The sequence below is a fragment of the Falco biarmicus genome, chromosome 3 (genome assembly GCF_023638135.1).
Source record: "Falco biarmicus isolate bFalBia1 chromosome 3, bFalBia1.pri, whole genome shotgun sequence".
Classification (NCBI taxonomy): domain Eukaryota; kingdom Metazoa; phylum Chordata; class Aves; order Falconiformes; family Falconidae; genus Falco; species Falco biarmicus.
In genome coordinates, this window is record NC_079290.1 from 107,370,646 (window position 1) to 107,391,199 (window position 20,554).

The window sequence follows — 20,554 nt, forward strand, 5'->3', positions numbered from 1 at the left end:
TTTTTCTCTGCCAATAGGTTATATGTAGTTTGCAGAGACCGCAAAAGGCTCTCAAGTCTTGCAGATTCTTGTACCTCAAAGGCACGAAGGAATTGCTTATTTCATTGTCACAATGAAAGCCAGTGAACACTGGGAGACGGCAAGGAAACTGGGAGGACTGTATAGCTCAATGGTTACTAGCAGGAGGACTGAAATATTATTGATGTAGAAAACCCGGGCAAGTTCTTTTTCTCATTCTGGTTTCAGTAGAGCCATGCTACATGCTAATTTGATCTCTCTTTTGGTTACAAAATATTCAGCAATCACCTTATTAGATGAACTGGATAAGGACCGTAACCAACTGGACTGTTTTTCCTTCTCAGTAGAAGCTGGAGATTGGGAAGCAGAGTCATCTATTTTGGGCTTTTTGGAAGCAGGAGGATCTGAAGGGACCTGAAACAAAGACAGGCAGAAAAAATCAAAGACAGAATTACTCATTTTGCAATCAACTTAAAAACAGGTTATAAGGCAAAAGCAAATTCTGTATTTAAAAGAAAGAAACACTGGGATTTTTTTCTGATTTCTAAAACGTAAGGACAAACAAAGGAGTGAAAACAAGGGACAGACACAAACTGTGACGTGATGTGGCTTCATTCCTTCATTTCAAATACTCCAGTAAAATGTAGATGGTGCAGGAGCGATAGGCAGTAACGTAAGTGAGACATTCACACCATGTTGCAGAGAACTATCGGTCTTTTATTATTTCTGTATGCAGAAAGGTAAGGTTTAATGTGGTTGCTGAACTGGAAAGATTATTTTAAACGAGAACAGAACAGACTTTGTTATTCTGTTTGCAGTGGTTGTTATGCCGATGACTTCACTACCCCACAGCTGCAGTGGATTCTGGGGGTGCTGCCAAGAGCTGCTTTGCCTTTTCCACAAGTGGCTCAGCTTGGCCCATAAATCATCCTCAAGCATAAGAAAGCCCTTTGGCAAGCAAAACCCCTTTCCTTCAACACTGTGAAGGAATAAAATTCCTATAGTCCCAGCGTGGCTTGCAAAAAAATTGGTAACTACTGGTTTAACTGGTGCACTGGGGATACCAGCTTGAAGCCTTGCCAGTACAAACACATCTATCAGCAGGGAGGGAGAAGGTTCTGGACCTTATGCTGCATCACGACCAGAAATAATAAGAGAAACATACCACCTCAATTTCTATTCCTTTTTCTTTGTTCTCTTTCTTTTTGCCGTTCCGAACTCTCTACCTTTCCACATTCACCTTCAGCCCAGTTCTAAGGAAGGTGGCAGAACCATGCTGCAAGGGCTAGTAATCGCTCCTATTTGCATTAAATGTTTTCATCCTTACACCTCCACCGTGATTTTTGTGGGCAAACAAGTATTTATACAGGTGCGTCTGTAAAACACAGGCATGGCAACATTCTGAGAGCCTGAAACGCTTCAAAACCAGGTCTACTTGCCAGTGGAAGAAAGGATCCTATTTGCCAATGTCTTGTGTTCTGCAGATCAGTCCCCTTCAAGGCATCTTGAATTGGGAACTTGGAAACCGCCCCTCCAGATGGCTACTCAACCCTGAAAAGGGGGATCTAAAGGACTTCACGTGAGGAGTACACGGGGAACTGAAAAGCACTCCTCCAGATTCCCAGCTGACTTCCAGGCAAACCCAACAGCCCTGTAACCAGAGCAATGCCATCCCCTTTGCACACCTTAATTAGCAGGAAATTATGACCTCATGTCCATGAGCAGTCTACTACTTTCGTGGCAGCAGGGCAGCCGTGTGGAACCGTGGCTCAAGCCGGTGACTAGCTGGTGCCAGTTCATCTGGCAGCACACACCACTCTTGCCGCTTCCACAGCCCAGTGTGCATAGTAACATAATCAAACCAAGTCTGGAGGTTTTAGCAAAACATTCCCTGGCACTCCAGAGCTTGGGGCAGCCTTCCATATGTAGCAGATGAGGGAGAATGACAGGGGTGTGTATATGTGTAACCCCAAGTACAAAATTAGCCCGTGCCAGTGCCAAATGCCAGCTTCAATGGATTTGCAGCAGATTCTTTCAGCACAGCTTCAGGCTTCCCTGGGGTTGACTCTCGCAGTGGCTGTGGCATGGTCCCTCCCACCTAACGCAACTAAGGAAAGGCATTTCTAACTGCTTTTTGTAGAAAACGCAGGACAATGCATTGGAAAAGATTTGTTTTTGCTTTCAGAGATGCTGTCTGTGCAGAATTAGTGACAGCATTAGAAAGGCATTTGGCAAGTGACTACTGATCCCAACCCTATCCACTGGGGATGGTGAGCTGTGTGGGGAGGGGAACTTGGGGTGGAGGGTGGGGAGGAAGGGGGGCTTGGAATGAAAAAGGCAACAGGTGGCAAGACTCAGCATGGAAACCCATTCCTCCCCCCGACCATCCGCGCTCTGCTGTCTGCAGAACATTCTGTTCAGGCAGGCGTGGAGACGGCCACCTCGGCCAGTACGGCACCCCTCCGGTACCCTCCGCCGCACCGCTCGCAGCCCAGCGGCATCACGGTCCCGATAAGCAACTTTGGGAAAAGGAGAGCAAGTGTCAGGTTTTAGAAAGGTTTGAGGGGAGATATTTCAACAGAATGATCTCATTTGCATTTTTAAAGCAATCCTGTCTCATCTCCAGCCTTCCCCACTGTCCCTCGTCTTTCCCCTTTAAATCAAGGCTGACACCAACCATCAGGAGGGCTCGGAGCACACAGCAGTTCAGCAGACCTGGGACATGATGCTTAACCTTTTGCTGCCAGCAGCCAGTACTGATCTGAAATCATGAGCTGCTGCTAGAAACAAAAGCACTGAACAAGGTGTGTGCATGGGGGGAGAAACAGGCTTGCCTTCCCCACAGGGGTGGGAATGGGGTGCAAAAAAGGGGAGAGAAAAGCAGGTGCTAAGTGGGGTGCACAAATTTTTCTGACTTCAGGTCACCTTTGGCTAGACTCACAAAAGGGCTGCTGCTGGCCTAAGTTCTGAGCTGCCGTGATGACCCCCGCCAGTTTCCGTTCCATCCACCACCCCATTTCGTTTACCCGGATATCTGCTGGCTGAGGCAGGGATTGCCTCTCAGTGGAGGCTTTAAGAAACCCACCCCGTGTTTAGGTTCCATCTCAACAATGTAAAAATATAATAGTTCTGGTAGTTACCCAGCTGGTCTATGAAGTACTAGGCACTACATGTTGCTATTAGGCAAGGAACGGGGGGTCATCTCCAAGACTCACGAAACGGAAGGTTTCTGACTACAACCTGTAGTCATTTGATTAAATTTTTGCTCCTCTATATGTCTCTCTGCTTGGACATCCCACTGAAAGCACTCTGGTCCCCCTCCGCAGAAATACTGCGGCTGTGTCGCGAACTCATCAAAAATGCCACCTATAAACACCCAGAGCAGGTCAGGGACGTGCTGTGTGGCACAACTCTTGTTCTGCAGCCGTCCGACCCTGAAGAGGCAGAAACAACTTTGCTCACAACTATAGGAAGCTACTTAGATGCGCAACAAGACTAGATACTGAACACAAAATCTTCTCTCCGTATGACTCACCGATTACATCCCACTCTCGGACAGATTCCAGGCAACAATATACCCCACTCTGACACTTCCAACCCAGCCGCAGCAGCCAGCAAACCTAGGTATTGGCTCAAATATGGCTGATTTTATTTCATTTTCTCTCTTTGCCAAATAATGAAACATACAAAGTTGCAAAAGAAATACTGAAAATCTGATGTAACTTTTTTGCCACCTTCAGAAATGACTTAAAAAAACTTGAACTCAAACCCTAGAAGACGGAAATAAACATTTCCTTATTTGCTATTCGGTTTTTCTTCTGTTGTAGGCAACTTAATAATTTGTTGTCAAATGGGCTTTGCGCTGGGCAAAGTGATTTCTTAACCTACATTTGCTCCAGTCCACAGATGTAAGAAACTTCACGATACAAAGTGGGCCCAGAAATGCTACGTGAAACATTTACTTCAGCTTTTGGGCTGCTGTTTTCTGAAGCAACTGATTTTTGAGGAAAAACAGATACAAAAAGATTTATAAAGTTACTAAAAAAAGATTTCAAAAGTACATTCCAAAGGGAAATTTGGGCACGTGAACTGTCACGTCAGCCATTTTAAGGCAAACTGAAATGAAGCGGCCCAATTTGGCCGCTCGCCAACCAGGGCCACATTTGACATGTCACATCTAATTTTCTACTTCAGTTAAGTTTTACAGTAACAAACCATGAGACCAGTAAAAAGAATTTTTGACCCTCTCCTCCTCAAAAAGGCATGCCTTCTCCGGCGCTCCGTGCTACGAACACAAGCAGCAGACCAGGCAGTACCAGGTCAGCACAACACCCGAATGTTACTTCTCATTGCAACACAAAATGGAAAATGAGCGCAGAAAATATTCTTAAGATTTGGGAGTGCTCACGGATATGATTCTTGGTGCCTGGGGATCTACCAAAACACATTTGCTGAAGTAATTCACTTTCTTTTCCCTCATTTCCAACACTACGTAACTGGGCTGAGCAGCTGAGGGCTGTTCTCTCGCCCTTCGCTCCGCTGCCCCGTGACTGCTGTGCCTTTTCGAGACTCTGATGCGAGCAGCTATCTGCTAAGGGATAAGCTAAGACCATGACAAACAGGACAGCACGTCCTTGGGAAGGACCGAACGCCAGCACAGCCCAAATCCTGCAAAATGGCAACGGCACTGCAACCGGTCTTACGCAACCAACTGTCTAAGCCTACATGAAGGTGTGTATTGCCAAACGCGTGCATTTCTGCTTTGTGTAAAAAAACAACCGGCACCGCAAGCAGGGCGAACACTCAGTGCAGCTCCATGTTCACAAAACACCAAGGACCGTGTTAAAATCCTTCAAACTTCTGGGTGCTTGTCAGCCCAGGTTTTGCTGTGTTGTTCAGCTGATGATAGTGATGCATGTGGCAGTGAAAAATGGGCTGCTTTTGCCGCCTTAGGAATGGAAAAGAGGAGGTGAAATGAGCTGAAAATATTTAAGAGGCCTCCTCGCCTGTGGAACTTTTAGCTCAGAAATGGACCTTCAGAAAAGCAGGCCATGCTCCAAATTCTGATCTATCCTCTGCTGATAAAACCTTCCCATATCTGGGTCTAAGTTTGGCATCCAATTCCAAAACCTAATTGAAAACACAGATCTCTGTTAGAACAGGGTAACGGCATATGTTTATCTGTTTGTAACCTTTCCAGGCTAGGTGTGAATGCATTTCCACAACGTGTGGTGAAGGATATGAGTGAAAGAGTAAAAGCTCCAGGCTTCTCTGCTCTCCAAAGGCAGTGATGCAGTGCCAGCCTGGTGCTGGCGCAGCTACTGCAGCACTGGGAACATCTGAGGGGCTGGGGGCAGGTGCAGTGACCCACTGCACGGGGCTCTGTGCAGGAGCTGGACAGTTAAAGGGACAGAGGATGCTCAGTGCAGACTGATGAGGCTGGGGAGTCTGTGCCTTGGCCCAGGCCACTCCTTTTAAAGGTGGACTGGAAGCGCAGATACCACACCAGCAGAAATCACGGCATCCAATGTGGCATCTTTAGAAATTAAAGCTTTCATGTCCCCAAAAGCTTATCAAGCTATCCCAACGCATAGAAATCTATTTAGGTCTCTTTAAAAAAATAATTGGGAGGATACTGGGAGGCTGAAGAATTCAATTTCATATTCCTAACTCGGGTGCAAGTCAGAAACATCTCCACTGAAAACTGTGCAGCTAGAAAAGCACGTATAACCAGAGTAGGAAAAAAAAAGGGGGGGGAGCTGTATAGCTAAGGATAGGATACAGATACAATAATTTTGTTCAGGCTACTGTTTCGGCTGCTAGTTTATGCAAAGAGCTGAGTTCAGTTACACCATGAGAAAGGGTGGGGCTTCCTGTCTCATCTGATACTTTGGGTGTGAAAATTAAGCAGCTTTCTCATTAGGGGCACAAACCACAAGACCAGATGCCGGTCTGATACAAGCATGCTGAAACCCTGGAGAGAGACTCCTTGGGTTCAAAATGTGTCAGACATCAGAAGATAAAAATACACTGAAAGAGCAAAAGTCTGATAGTGAGCACGTTTTTACCACCAGCATCAAATGCCCACGTTGGTGTCGAGAGCTAAAGCTGCAGCCCAGTCTGTGCTGCTGCAGCGCGGCTCTGCTGGTCTGTACCTGAGGTTCACTTGGGGTCCACTGGGTGAGCCGGGTCTCCCCACGAACTTCGTGAGCCTTGCATTAAAAATTATTGTTTAATTGCTATTTAATGTTTTTTTCCTCTTAAAAATGATCATCTGACCATCTCAGCTCACATGTACTCACGGGCTCCAAAGGAATATGGAATTTAGGCAAACACCTAAAGCAACGACTGTCCTACTGAGAGCGGTAAAGGTGCGAGACCCTGTTGGCAACGCACGCTTCTGCACCACAGCCCATGGAAACTCTGAAAGCCTAGCCTGACACCTAGCCTCAATAAAACTTTCCTCCTTGGGTAAACTGGCTAGGAAAGATGATTTTTGTAGAGAACACAGGGGTGGAACACACAAACAGAAAAGGGCTTGTGACTCCAAGTTTTGCTACTGATTGATTTCTAAGATCCAAAGGAAATAATTTCCACTACCCTCCCCTAGGAAACTAACACCAACTCCGTTCTGCTTTAAAAGATGTGTCAAGAATAAACCCCTCTGACACTACAGATATACCAGTAAAAATGTTACCAAAGTGCCTGAAGATTTCCACCTATTTCAATTTATGGATACCAGGCGTTTTCCAGAGCAGCGGACAGCCATCTCTAGCAGGTTTGTGCCAGCCAAGCAACAGGCTTGTTTTTCTCAGCACTTCATGCAGACCCATCCATTAGGTCCTTGCTGGCTTACAAGGAGTGGACTGGGCGAGTACACATCTTACTGGGAAAACTCGGCATCGTTTTAACATACTCGGGGAAGGCAAGGACCAAGCGGAAGTTTCATCAACAGCCTTTTTTCTCACCCTTCTGAGGTGTTTCTCTGTGTCAGAATTCAGGCAGGATGGATGGCATTTTCAAAAGTTGCACCAGAGCAAAAGCACACTAGAAGCCAGGACAAGTCGCGCTACTGAGATGTTCTATTTATTCTCCAGGTTTTGCCAAGCGTATTTCACCAACACTAGCTTGCTCTTAAGAATAAGCTTATCTGATACCCCAAAAAACCCCTATACACAGCAAAAAAGATGGATTGAAACTACCTTTCCAGGCAACTGCACTGCATTCGGTTATGGCATCTGCAAGTGAAGCATGTGAGAACGCTGCTAGTGCTGCTTATTTGACTTGGGAACTTGGCTGTTAAACATTACGGGGACAAAGTTTTCATATGTGATTTAACATTTCTGTGCAGGAAAGGCACATTTCACAAAAGGTGAAATGCTGGGAGTCTGAGCACAGCAAGGGAACAAAAAACTGTAGAGATCATTACCCTTGTCACCTGCACAACTATTCAATGAAATAAACAAGCATGAGAAGCTCTGAAAGCATCTTATTACAGGCACTGATGGCTTTTCACACTCAGTGACGAAAACAAATCTAAGCAACTACCCCAACCTCTGTATTTTATGCTACTCGTAATGCCTGGAGAGCCCTAGGAAAGTCTCCAGAAACTATCTGCATAGACTGTTGCTGAGAAGTCAGAGTATATGGGTTCTGTTCCTGCTCCCTGAAGAGCACACATTGAGTAACACAAGTGGGAACTGAAAGTCAGAACTTTTAGGTTCTATTCTAAATGGCTTTTCTTGTTCACTTGTGGGACCATGGACCACTTAAACTCAGCTGACCTGTAGATACAAAATGGGTGCTTTGAGGTTTATCCTCTACTTTTACTTGGAAGAAAAGGACGCAAAGTCTTATTTTAAGCACAATGAAGTCACGGCGCTGTGTGGTAACTCTTCCTCCAGTAGTGCCCAAGTAACTTTTTTCTGCAGAGCCCCAAGACTGGTTCAGGCTCCTGATGGCACGACCTTAGAAAATGGCATTTCAGAAGAAAAGTACCTTTTACCAGTGACAAGTATTCAAAGCTCCTTCTGGAGGTTACCAAGACCACGATTCCTGAACCTGGGAACTGAACTTACAATCCTCCACCTGGTGCTTTTATGAACCTCAGGCCTGAGTCTATCTAAAACCAGGCTGAACCACACAAAAAGGGAGTGCGCTGCTCTGTGCTTCTCTGGTTGTCTTAAGACTTCTTTCAAATTTCAAGTTAAAATCAAACTTAAAAAAAAATGCAAAATGAGAGGTATCTTCAATGTGGGAAAAAGGGCCCTTTATCTGCATCCTTTAAGCCCTCACAAGCACATCAACTGATGGGTAGAACACTTGCTTCCTAAAGCCTCTTTGTGACATAGTCCAGAAATGATTAATAAGGTATTAGAGGTCTTTATAAGGACTGCAATTTCATGTGGATTAAAAAAAATAAATATACTCAGGTACAGATTGAAAGAGCTATGAAGGGTTGTCTCGATAATAAAAAAAAAGCTAAAAATAATGCTGTTCTATGGAGCTGTAAGAAGATTTACTGCTTGTCTACTGTATATATTTAAAAGACAAAAAAAATACCACATTGCAGTGTCAGTTCTAGGGAGTGTATGTAGCATTTGTTTTATTTTTCTTTTTTACAATTTTGGTTTCATTGGGCAGGAGTCCAGACTTTCCATCTTCCCATTTTTCACTGCTCTGGTGGAAGCATAAGTACTCATTTTACCCTGTCATTTTGGGACGTGTGATTACGGGAAGTATTTGCTTTCTATTCTTGCCTTCACAGCACACATGCTGGCTGCCAGTGTGTCCCCCAAGTCTGACCTGTGGGGAATCTTCACAAACCACAGTTGAGAGCGCTTCGGAGAGCGCCTGCTATGCACAGCCATAAAAAGGAGCTGTGGGGAAAAAAAAACCAAAAAACATCTCACTGGAACTAACCTGCGCTCCCCTCCTATTGATGAGCCTACAAGGACTCACACCGTCTCTTCCTGAGAGGGGATCTTCTGCTTGTGCAAAAGCCTGATTTTACTTCACTGACAGTGATGTAAACTCAACCTCTCAGCTGGTCTAAGAGAAAATGCTATGTCAAGAGGTAACGTCTTAGTCATATGGTAGTATAGGAAGTTCATCTTAAAAAATTAGGAACTGAGCTTTTCTCACACCTGTGCAAAAATCCTTAATTTCTACAGAATCGCATCCAAAATTTACAACAGAAGAAGTGAAAAGGGACTGGACTATTTTATTTCAGACACTATCTCAGTTTAAGGCAAATTCCTACAACGTACCCTTTGATGAATTCATTTTGTAAAGGCAAATGTAAATTATTTTCTAGAACACTCTACATAGCCCCTGGCGTAAGTCATCATCCATTTTCAAAGCTTGGCTAGCATAAAAGAAAGAAAAAAAGGCTTCCTCTCCTGTCTCAACATTTCTTTCCTTTTATTCTTTTAGTATAAAAATTCAGCCAGATGACATCTGATGATTGCACTTATCCCAAGGAGCAGGCAGTAAGGCATTTCCAGTGAGCTGTGGTACAGCAACACCGGCCAAAACCTCCCAGGTAAACCCCAGATCCAGAGACTTGATTTTGAAATGGAGGGAGGAAATGCAAACATTCTCACCACTTTTCTATTTCACAAAGACTGGTAAGCCTTCTGGGATTCTTTTGGGACACTGGAGACTTTACTACAGCTTGTTAAGTTTCTCCTGAGTTCAGTATTACTGAAGCTTGGTTAGCATGAAGATGTGCTACCTGGAAACTTGCACGAGAAAAAATGCCTGGCCAGTTCAACTAGCTGTTTAATTCCTGATCTCAACAATTACTCCTTTATTTATCTGTTCTGCTCGTAAATCTATCATATAAAATTACTCGTTGATATAGATCTGATCCTATAAATCCTTAAAACTCTCCAAAGCTTCTACTAACATTGACTTTTTAATAGCCATTCTCCTAGTCTCAAAATGCTACCCATCTTTAGCAGCTGCTCAACAAAATCAGTATTTCCCATTCAAAGTGATTCTGCTTCTCTGCTTCTTCTCACTGAAATCCCGCTGCTGCGGGCACAAGAAGCACAAACCCATCATAGTATGATACCCACTGCACAGATGGGAAAGCTGAAATAAGCCAGAAACAAAGTAAAAGCTGTGTGTGAATGTGGCTGTCAGCTATCTCAATGTCAGTGTTAAATCCCTCAAATGAAGTGCCCTCTTGATTATTTTTCTTTTTTAAAAAAGCATCTGAAAAGAAAGCTGACTATTTGTTACACGATGTACTTGCGTTTTGGCTCCTGGCTGACACAACTGGAAGCCTCTTTTCCATTCCAAGAGTCTGTTTTGCCCTTCCAGTGGACACTAAAATTACAGCTCGAAAAGAATTCCCTGCCCTCTGGTTTAAAACAAAACAAAAGTACAACTCACACTTCCCACTGGTTGAGTAAAGCCAGTGATCGAGACCAGTATAAACCAGGTCAGAGGGGCTAAGAAGGAAGAATGGCCCCTTTTCCTCTGGCCGTTTTTATTGGCAACAGTTGCCTGGGAACTCGCTGATGCCCTGTCAATAGGCAGGGAAGGAGAGCGTGACTGACTGAGGACACAAATGAGCAGCCATATGTGCCGGCACACACACGCACGGGTGTTCCAGGGAAAGACAAAGCACGTTTGGCAGTTGGAAGGAACCAAGGGCTCGGCTCCTGCTGTAACTGAAGCTGAGGGAAGTTATGCCATCAGATTCATCAAGGAAAATCAAAGTTTCCTCTACGAACAGATTTGCTTTGCCCGATTTTTGCTGAATTGTTTGTGGGGTCACAGATCCGGTAATTAAAAAGATGTTTGTGGACACAATTTTCTCCTCACATTTTCTTTGAAATGAAACCAGGCTCTCTTGCTGTAACTGCACTTAAGTTGCAGCTTCAAACTCTCTCCAAGGCATCAGTTCCTGTGTTGTGGAGACATGTCCACTCCGCCAGCCAAGAATCTCATTTTAGCTTCAAACATTACATAAAAGGACAAGTATCCCCCTTGTGATTTCCACTAATACCAGCTCTCTACCAGGCACCGTGTATCTTCCCCAAGTACCAACTAAAGAATCATGAATTTCAGTTCATGAAGCCAGGAGAGGAGAGAGGAGGCTCTCAACTGATGGGACACAGATGGGCTTTCGGTGCTCCTTCATCAAAGTCCCCGGCGGGACCCGGGCGGGCAGCTGCCAAGCTCAAGGCTGCCCTGACTGGGTCCTTCCCCAGCTCCTCTGGTGCCTGCAGAGCTCCCTAGGGCACAGAACCTGCCCCTGCTTCAACACGGGGATGCAACTACAAAGCTACCAGCACCCTACCTTTCTTTTTTTCTTTCTTTTTCTTTTTTTTTTAAATTACAGAGACCTTTTTGCTCTTCAGAACTTCTTCCTCCTGGGTTCATCTGACCTTCACCTCTCTTACTTGGGCGTCTTTCCTGGGCACAAGCCCTACTCACAGGTTTCACAATTATTAGGATGACACATTATTTTACCACTGCAGTTACAAAGACCCATCCTGCTAGAACCTGGTGTCTTCACAGCACATCTATGACACACTTGCTTTCTCCCAGACAAGTCCAAGGACTGTGCATGTCTGAAGCCACAACACCTCCAGGGCAGTTAATTGCAGTGGTGAGCTCTCAGGGCAACTGTCTCCTATCTATAGTCTTCTGTGCCAAAACTTCATTACACAACTTGACATTAATCCAAAACCCTACCACACTCCTACAGCAGTGCACATCAGGCAAAAATACAATCAAGGTCATACGGATTAATTTTATGGATTGTTACCAGAACTATGTTTTTTTTAAATAATTTTGTCTATTTAACTGGCTGTGCATTTTTTAAAACAAAGCTCAAAGGTCTGTGTTTAGTTTTAGATCAGAACAATTATGGGAAGAAAAGAAAACAGCATATAAAATACCAAAGTCAATAAGCACTGTATATTTAACAATCTCTCACAATTCAGTCGAAAAATAAAGACTTCAGTCCTCCCCCCAACGTCCCTCTCAACACCTAATCAGAGATACGTGGCAGGTAGGTTTTCTTTCAAGACCTTTGCAAAAGCCGGGCACACGTGCGTAAGCATGTGACACCGAGGGGTGAGGGCAATGAAACAGCGTCTTTTGTCAGCCTAAGCCAGGGACAACAGTCTAAGGACATCATGATGAATTACTTCCAAGTCTGAAGAGCCAGCGGAGCATAGCAAATACAACCCCGCTTGTCTGCACCGCGATCCGTACTCACCTGCAGTTATTTATAGGGCTCCTTCTGACAACCTGCTCTGCCTCCCCACCCTTCTACCTCATCTGCTGCTACAATGCATTTGCGTTTAGTTTGGTTGCAGTATCATTTTGGCAATCAACAATACAATGGAATAAAAACTCTATGAAACAACTGTGATCCTCAAGGCTGAGAGAGGCAGCACTGCCCTAGGGCTGTGGTTTATTTTTCACTTGCACTTCATTTACTCGAGATGACTACAGGAAAGCTTACAACCATTCTGGAAGATACAGTCTATGTGTCTCATGACAGGACTGGGAGCCAGGCTCTTTGCTTTGAAGCCCAGGCACAACAAGGTGTAGGGAAACAATTGCAATTAGCACAAATATATTTGTGAAGTCACTGACTGAGTATAACACGTCACCAGTGAGTCTGAATTTTCTGTTCTAACCAATGGACAACGCAGATTTAAACCCAAAACTGCTTTAAATATATATCGGTGAAATATACCATCAATACATCACTCATGGACTGATAGTTACAAATCCTATTAAGGTTAAAAGACAGTGGAAATGGGAACCCCCTAGTCCTAGTGAAACAACATGGTGCAAGGCCGCAGTTATCTATCCCCTTCTAGTGGAAACTACCACCTCGAGTCTTTTTTATCAAAAGATGACTACCTTTTTGACTGAAGGAGAAGAGTAGTAACCATACAGTTACGGATATTGTAGGTGCCAAGAGCTTTAAGTAAGATACCGAGAAAATATCATTAAAGGAATTTGGTTTTCTTTCGTAACTTTTCAGCCAAGGCAGGCCATTTCTGTCACAGCACACTTCTTGAGGAGTAACTTCTTACTATCCATATATAAAGACAGGAAACCCCTAAATTCTTAACTTACAAAATGTTTTGAAAGCTACAGACAGGCAGATGCTTCCTTAACACCTGACAACTAATGTGCTCTACAATTCCAAGCGAGCCACAAGAAGCTCATCTACTTTAAGTAACAGTTATTACTTCTGAAACCTCCCCAGAGCTCCAAGGATAAAGGCAGACGACCAATTACAGTCTTAGACTTTCAAAGCTTATTTTACTGCCTTTAGAAATAAGCATCACATGCTCTTTCCACCAGATGCTGAGTTAAGGGCGGGGAGGGGGGGAAGGTGTGTTATGAGGGATAGAAGGAGGAGGAGGAATGAAGAGAGGAGCGGACCCTGTAGTTTACTCCTTCCAGCAAATCCATGCAGCAAATCAGTCCTCCTCTGCCAGAAAGGGTTTGCTTTGGAGGAACCTTTTATGTTCAGTGAGCGATTTGTCCAAATAGAACTCATTTTAGCTGGGACATTTACCATGCAGGAGCGATACACTTCGAAAAGGACTTCTGTCCTGCAAAAGGGCTAGTAACATGGAGTAAAGAGAAACATTTGCAACGGTTACAAAAAAAACAACAGCAAAATACTACCCCCTACACTGGGAGGATCAACACAAACACTAATACTAAAGCAGCAGCCTTCAGCAAATTCTCTCATTCAATATACATACTTTTGACAAAAAGCCCGCCTATTTTTTCTTTTTTTTCCAACATAAACTTGCCTTCTGACTACAGGTGAGAGAATACCCATAGAATGTATGTAAATATCTATGTAGAGAGATACACAATGTGTTTAAAAAAAAAACATTTTGCATAACATCAAGTGAGGCAGCAAAAGATAATGTGAAGAGAAAAATGGAAGGGGAAGGGGGTGGACAGGAGAGGGAAATCTGGGACACTACGAGAAGGCTTTCAGTTCTTGTATAACGTGACAGATTTTAAGCCTTTAGGGGGAGAAGTGGCTAAGCAATATTACAGTGCAGCGTGACTGCGCAGCCACATGGGTTGTGTCTGCTACAACTCTATTAATAGGGGAGAAGATTAGAGAGGTTTGACTCCATTCGGTCTACATCTCCGGATGTAATTCCTGCTTTCTCTCCCTGCTGCGTTGCTGCTCACTGCCACAGAGGCTCCTAGGGACGTTAGAATGCCAACAGCACCCTGAAAGGGCCAACGGGAGCAAACTGCCACGCGAGACTGGACCTTACTCAGCTGAGGAACCCCCTCCAGGGCTCTGCTGGCCCCAATTCATCCTGCCTGTCTGACACAGCATTCAAACTTTTGTTTACATCTATTCAACATTAATAGGCTTTAAACACAGATTTAACTTATAGTACTTAAGTGAACTGCAGAATTGAGCCCTCAGTGAGTATATGTATAACGAGTTACGTTTGTCGTGCCCAAATAATAAATACGAACACCCACCGGCCATGACACATAGTGGTTTTTTGCTCTCACTTCTCACTTTCCTGCTACAATGCGAGTTCTATTCCACATCTCCATTCTGTGTGTGTAATGTGCCTGACCCCTATAAAGATGGTCAAATAAATATCTGGTGACCTCACAAGTATGAAAATAAGCTTATTTGAAAGAAAAAGTATATCTTCAGGGGGTTTGGCAGTAACTTTCAATTATTTTTAATTGCCTGGAAAATTAAAGTAAGAAAATAGTGTGGTATAAATGTTAGGGCACACTATTAAGCCGTTTTCATAATATCTTAGCCATAAGCTTAATAGACAAAAAGGGTTTTTTTAAGCCTCGGTCATCTGTTCAATATGAATGGACTGTCTGTTCCCATACTTCCTCAAGGGGTAACTGAACTGAAATATTCCATGATAGAAACCAGATTCAGTTTGACCTCATAGGCAACGAGAACTCCACAGAACCTTCAAAATTTGGGTTTAATTACAAACCACCATGGAGCCTGGACTGCAGCCTGAGATCAGAAATACAAAGAAAGGAGTTGAGAGAAAGTTTGGAGCTATAAACACCAGCTCCCCTTCCCCCACTTTCCTTTCCTTAGACCATGGGATGCATTTTTTAGTTCTCATTGTCAACACAAAGGACTTACAAACTGCATAGTAAGCAAGATTTCCAAGGTAACAGTCTAAGTCTGCCTTCCTTTCTTCTTATGGAATTATGCTATCACAACATTGATGCTGCATCAAACGCATCACGGGAATCCACACAGAATTGGAATTCAGCCCCGGTATCATGACGGCTTCAAAGTCTCATATTTTGTTTTCTTCTTTTGTCTGAAACTTTGAAGCCTGAAAACAAGTTGCAAGTTGAACTTTTCTAGGGAAGCCCTGTAAGGCAGTGATGGAAACACGCAAGACTTTGAGAAGTGCTGTATGTTTAAAACCATCACGAGCTTCCCAGCCAAAAGGAAGCAAGCAAAACCTTACATAAGCGTAGGTTTGTGGCCTTCCAGTAGAACTGCGCTGTATTTTTGCCAAAGCTGTGGTGTAAATTAGCAGTGAATGCCTGATGTAAAAGCCTTGGGCCAAGGAAAAGACTGAATCAGGCCCTCGCTCCATGAAAGCAAACACCATAACATCAGTTTCAGTGGAAGAAGATCAGACCTGTGTGGAGGGAACGCAACTGCTCAGGAACACAAACACTTTCACAGGGTCTGCATTTCAATGCTGTTTTCGTACCTCCAGTATGCAACACATGGAAAAAAAAAACCACCCAAACAAACAAAAAAAAAAGGGGGGGAGGTGGGGAAAGAGGTGGTGTGTATCCACCCAGAACAGGGACAGGAAATCTCTGTCTGGTGACAGAAGCTGAAGTGAGGGTGGATCATGCACAGAAGGGAATTTAATAACCATAGGCTGAGCCTGTACAGGAAATTGTGATAACATAGATGAAGGGCTCAGATCTGTGGGGTGGCATGAGAAATGTCAAACATCTGCATTCAGACACATGCTCCCTTGCTTCTGAAAGGAAGGAAGGAAGAGGAGAACTACCGGTCATTTCCAAGAGGACAGATTTGGGCATGAGGTCCTGCGCTGCTGTCTTTGCAGCACGGTGGTGCATTCCTGGACAATCTAGTAGATATGTGCGCCACATACACCAGACTAAGGCGTTCAGTTAGATGCCTGCACTTGCTGCATACACACTTACTGCGACTACAGAGAGACCAGGATGAAGGCCAGGAAGATGACTGTGGAAAAATGGCCTGACATCTTCCAAAAAGGACCAAAACCATTTTGCTTCTTGCAAAGAAATTCCTTCTCATTTGTAGCTCTGGAAGACAATCTTCATTCTCTCTACAATGTTGCCATGAACACACACCTCCAAGGAAACAAATCTATAAAAGACTACTTGCTGTGTAACCTTCACCTGCTGCATTAAAGTCAGATTCATAACAGATTAATAATGCAAATCCAAGCAAACAATCTCTCCCAGTGTCACCCACCATGCCAGCACAATCAAACCACAATGCAGTCCTTCGGTACTGGAAGATGGGGAGTCCTATGGTTTGCTTTGATGTTTGAAGTTCCCCATAAGGGTAACTTAACCAACCTTACAATGCCAGAGCTAAAGGATATATAAAAGAAAACACAAAACTGTGAGAATAACCTGGCATAAGGACTTTTAATATTTGCAAACCACCATACACTGAATTGTCTTGTTGCACTGAAACACCAAAAGAAAAAAGTGCACAATTGCAGCATGGCCTGAGCACCCACCTATTCGCTTGTGCAACCCAACATAAAATGCAGAGCCTGGATAGACAAAGTCATGGTTCAGATGTTACTGTTAGAAGGCGGCATTAGAGGTGAAGAAATGTTCCAGCTAATGCTTTTTATTTATTTTAGTCCCTGCTTAACCATGAGATTATATGTCACCACCTCAAATCCCTGAATTGTATTTTTATTAATACCTATCCTCTATTAAAAGATCTCTCTGTTCCATTTTCCCAACATTGGACATAAAAAACCCCAGTTAACTTGAAGGAGAGGCCCAACCCCTGCACTGGAAATAGAGCAATGAAACACCGCCGTGGTCACCACCTCAGCTGGGCAAGGTGTGTAGCTGGCTGAAAATCCTTCGTCTCTGTGCAAGGCATCAACCTGGCAGAAGGAGGCCTGAGAAGGTGACGTACCATGCAGAAATCAAGCAGAAGTGGACAGGATGGGTTGGATAGAGGCATGACTCCAGACAGGGCAGATTTTTATCTCCCCACGGAAAAAAAACAACCAGCCTGCTGGTATAAATGCACCATACTGACTATGGTGTAAATTTTGCTTAGAAAGCGTGAATCAGAAGGAAGTTGACATTTCACCTAAAGAAACACTACCAAGGCTGAGAAAAATAAAAGTTCATCTTGAGGAGAACCTTGCCAGCCAACAATGGGAACAAAAACTATCACCTTTAGGTAGAAATAAAACTAGGCGTACCTGGGTACAACAGCCAAAAGCTTCAAAGGCCTCAAACACATTAAGGCAAAAATCTTTTGTGGTCATCTACGTTCCTCCATGCATGTGGCCTGTGGATTATTTTTCAAAAAATTTGGGCAGCTTCTCCCAACCATGATAGCAAGACTTCTGCTTAAGAGCACAAAAACCTGAACTATGCTGCACCTCTGCTAAACTCTCTCCAACAAACTTGCAACCCTGTTCTTGACAAAGCCAAGTTTAGTCAACTTCCACAAGAAACAGGCTGAGCCATCGTTGCACAGAAGCAAAAATTCTGCAAATGGAACACAGAATGGAGATAAAGTAGCAAATTTCAGGAGCAGGGAAGGAAAAACTATTTGAAATACCAAATAGAATCCCAAACCTTTCTAAAAGAATACAAATTAATTTTGTGAGAGAGACGTTTATCATTTCAACTGCTGCTGAAGTGGGAGGAAGGAACTGCGGGAAACCAGGCAAATAATGCCTGGCTCAGCTGTTCAGGGTAGCAGCTGTCCTGAAATCCTCATTGGAGGGAACAAGCCAGGAGGTCATGGAAGTCATGATTATTTGGAATGAAGAGGGGAAACAATAGGTTGGGGCCCTCGGTCTTCTTGCCTTTCTCATGTCTTTTGTTCGCTGTTGCCTTCCCAGAATAGCTGGCTGGCTGTATTCTAGGCAGATCTGGGTCTGGTTTTGTACAAGCCTTTTCTCCCCTGCAGGTTTATAATTAAAAAAAAAAAAAATAGGAACCTCCACCTCCCCTGTATTTATGTGTCTGACTGCATGCACCCCTTGTAACTACCTTCTGTTGACCAAGGACGCAGTTGGAGGCTTTATGTTCTTCAACAAGGGGTAGTGTAACTCAGCCCAAAACCGAGACAGTTCCTTGAAATTTAGTCTTCTCAGATCCCCTCCTCTGTTAAGCCTCCCTCCTAGGGCAAAGCTAATGCCATGCTGCAGGAGGCATGACAACTAACAAACCTGTCAAAATCACTGCCTTGCCTGCAGGCAGGAATACTGCTGTTGCTCTAGTCGTCACTAAGAAACTTTACGAAGAGGGGAAAAGATTAGTGGAGACACACGTTCTGCTTGTGTACTTGTGTGCTTGTATAACTGCGCCTGAAGCATCCTGAGGGCTAACAGGGCCTGTTAACAGTTCACAAAGTTTAGTGAATAGACATGGCTAAAAGTTGGTTAAGATTTTTGGACACTGTGGTAAAACATGATTCTTGTCCTGCCTCTCACCCTGCAGACTTGCATGACCTTGGGCAAGTCACTTAACCCTGATCAAACTCATGCTTATGTCACCCAGGAATGCTGTGAAGCTGATTACTTTGCAGAAGAGCTTTAAAATGGCAATCCTTACATAATGGTATAGTCTAACTGTTCTGGCTTAGTAGAGCTGAAGTGAGAGTGTAAACAAGGTCTTAACTGCAAAACACTGCTTCCTTAGAATTTCAGATAAAGACGCAGGCAGAAAAGACTGACTTTTCTTGCAGAATTGTTATAACCAAGACTTGCATATCCTGATTCCTACTTCATGTGAATTTGGACAGAAAAAACACAATTTTTGCTCTAGGATGAAACTGTTGTAGTCCTGCTGACTCAAAAGATCAGGTGAAACAATGTAAAAAAGTGTAGTAACTTTAATTTGGGATTAGCAGTCAGTGGTAGACTCTCCTTGCCTATTACTACTAAGGATGAACAAAGAGCCTGCTGAAAGCCACACTGCGAGTAATATTAGGGTAAATCCAAGATGAGGGAAAAAACATTTCTCATTTTAAATAAGCGGGGTTCCTCCCCCCCTTTTTTTCCTCCATACAGCTTTAATATTGATCCAGATATTAAGGACTTTTGTTGGGTGCCATCAGAATTGTTTAATGGGATACTTCTTGTGTTATAATCTTAAGAGACTCATGTATGGATTTGAGTAACAATCTTGAAAAAAGACTGAGCGCAGTAAGAAGGCAGGCAGATTGAAAAAATATTAAATCTTTGTTTGATCCCTAACTCCCGGGCAAAGAACCGTAACTCCTCCCCTTTCTCCATCCTACACATACCTGATTCCTGACACCATATTAAGAGGCAGAAGGCACAAGAATAAAAACCCAACAAAATCCAGAAGGTTTCGTTTTATGTTTGGGACAGATATAATGTGTCTGCAGAGGAGATGAAACGACAGTATAGTTAGGTGATTTTCATTTTGGATATCCACCATCAGTAGACTCGAAACATCCTGTTGTAAAGCAATGCTATGTGATTTACAACGTCCCCATACAATTTGTGAGTGCTAAAGCTTTTATTTTTTTCTAATGGTATTTGGCTTGGCTTCATTTTCTAAACTGCTGTTGCTCTCGGGTTCAACAGGAGACATGTTTCTCTAAGCTGATTTCTCTGTGGCTGAGGATTTAATCAGATCAAAGTAGCGATTAAAACATGGACTATAACCACAATCCTTAAAGGGATAGCTGCAACATTAAGCCCTCCCCCCTTCCCCTTTAAAAGCAGAAGTGAAGCAGTATCTCTCTCTGGCAAATGTACACTTTAAATTAGAGTATCTTGAAATTTGCTACCTCCTGCATCACCTTTCCTCTAGACAGGGTGCAAAGCTATGGGTAAGTACCAAGCAACTAAGATATGCAAATGAATTAAGGGCTGCACTCAATGTGAATGCATTAACACCATCAAGACATCCTTGAAGGTGGGTTTTCTGACACTTGCTGTACTCCAACACATACGCTGTAAATTTCCAGCACTGCTACCTCAGACCCTGTCAGTGCTCTTGACATTCTTTCCTACATTTTCCACTTGCTACTTTGTAGGTCTGTGGATCTTTTCATCCATCCAAAGACAGCACGATAGCATGTTTAGAATGGTGAGAAACAGGAGTATAAAAAATGTAAATGGAGCAGCATTTACACAGCTCTGCACAATGAACCAAACACTAAGGCCAAAAAAGCTTTTTTAGTGACGATTAATTTCAGAAATTAGGCCTAATTTTACAGCAGCTTCAGTCATGACCTGTATGAAAAGCCAACAAG

General features: G+C 43.6%; 1 protein-coding gene across 1 annotated transcript in view; it reads right to left on the minus strand.

Moving 5' to 3' along the window:
• SKI (SKI proto-oncogene) overlaps positions 1–20,554 on the minus strand; it is a 117,564-nt gene that overhangs the window by 11,671 nt on the left and 85,339 nt on the right. The window contains exon 3 of the mRNA XM_056333863.1: positions 307–432. Within this exon, the coding sequence (XP_056189838.1) occupies positions 307–432 (126 nt within the window). The remainder of the gene's footprint in view (positions 1–306; positions 433–20,554) is intronic.